General features: G+C 42.0%; 1 protein-coding gene across 5 annotated transcripts in view; it reads right to left on the reverse strand.

Annotated features, from left to right (window-relative positions):
• The window catches only part of INTS4 (integrator complex subunit 4), a 92,132-nt gene that overhangs the window by 7,138 nt on the left and 83,333 nt on the right, over positions 1 to 1,661 (reverse strand). For 3 of the 5 annotated variants that reach the window (XM_019524785.1, XM_019524784.1, XM_019524787.1), the window contains one exon: positions 513 to 702. In XM_019524785.1, coding sequence (XP_019380330.1) covers positions 513 to 702 — 190 coding nt within the window. Of the gene's footprint in view, positions 1 to 6; positions 703 to 1,661 lie in introns of those variants that run through there. The other 2 variants (XR_002098951.1, XM_019524786.1) reach the window with 2 other exon arrangements.

The raw sequence follows: 1,661 nt of genomic DNA on the forward strand, positions 1-1,661 counted from the left end.
AATCTTTACCCAGCGCTGAAAGACCAATACACATTTTAGACATTCCAAAAAAACTCTGCTCTATTTCAGATCATCATTAAACCATAATAAGCATCTATAATGCCTTACTAAGTATTTACATAGTAAACACTGCCAGTTTTACCAAATCCTCACTTAGGCAAAACTCCCAGTGGCCTCTACAGGAGATCTTTCCTAGAGGAGGAACTCAGGACTGCAGAATTTGACCCAATAAAAAGAGTAATGGATGGAACGTCAACATTAAGTGTCTCACTTTTCTTGATTTGATTTAGAAATGCCTGTGTTCATGGTACCTATTCATAACTTATGCTGTAACCAGTCTTTTAATAAAGGAGGCCACTTATTCTTTCATAGCTGTATTCTTCATTGCGTTTTGCAGTCTTTCACTTTAACAGAACACTATTATGGTTTGATCCACTATCTTGCAATACAATAATCTGTGTACACGTAACCCAGCAATCCCACAGATAAAGTCTTTTAGCAATTGACTTCACCGTCTGGCAGGTTTGGGCATTATATACACTTTGACTGGTTTGCTGAATGGGATAGTTCCTTCAATGCCACTTTCAGACTGTGGAAAAGCGTCCATGCTGTCGCTCCACGTGGATTTGGAGATTTTAGTGGAAGCTTTGCTCCTACTGGAATTGTATGCCAGTAGTAACCTCACTTCAATCTGACATGGCTCTGAAAAGAAAAGAAACAGATGCAATACCCAATCAGCAAGCGGAATAAACAATACTGAAGAGAAAGCAAATTGCTGATGTCTTGGATATAGATGATATTTGATCTCATTTAAAATTTGTGTACGACTATGGTCAACCCACAAATTTCAATATAGCTACTCCAGGTGTGCCACAAATTACCCCAGCACCCTCTACAACTGCAACTCCAATTCTCTTCCCCAGTCCAATCTGCTGCTTTGATTTCTGCTCCCTGCCCCATGTGTTGCTCTGCTTTCTACCTTATCTGCCATTGTACTGGTCTGCCACATGCCACACATACAGGAACTGCCCGTGCCACTTGTTGCATGTATGCTGCAGGCTGGCCACCCCTGGTTTACATGATCAGAACCTGATCCTGCGTGGCAAGTACCAGAGTATCTATTCTAGCAATTCTCAACAAGGGTGCCCTGAGAGCCTTTCAAGGGTGCTGCAGTGCCATGAAATGTTAGCACTGTTAGGTGTGCAAGCATGATTCACAAGATAAACCCAGAGATTTCAAATAGAAATTAATTCTGTCCTGCTGTGGGCCAAGTTCTCTGCAACAGAAGAATCACTCTGTTATTTTTCTGTAGCCAAAAGACAAGTGAAAATTAAGTGTGGCACTTCCTCCAAGTGGTGCCTTGAATCTAAAGTGGTAGATAACCACTGATCTGTCTTCCCAAGTCAGGCTATTGGCATTTACACTGGTGTGACCGAGATGGCAATCCAGCATGCTTAGAGCAAATACAGTTTTGCCAGCTGTTTATCTTGATAGCAGTCTAAGAGAGACTCCTAGGACAGGCTTCAATGAAGTAGACAAGAATTCTAATAGCTAGGACTGGAAAGAACCTCAAGAAATCATCTAGTCCAGCCTCCTGCACCGATTCATAGATTTTAGGGTCGGAAAGAACCTATTAGATCATCAAGTCCGACCCCCTGCCC

Source organism: Gavialis gangeticus, unplaced genomic scaffold (assembly GCF_001723915.1).
Source record: "Gavialis gangeticus isolate Ggan-Ray unplaced genomic scaffold, GavGan_comp1, whole genome shotgun sequence".
Taxonomy (NCBI): Eukaryota; Metazoa; Chordata; order Crocodylia; family Gavialidae; genus Gavialis; species Gavialis gangeticus.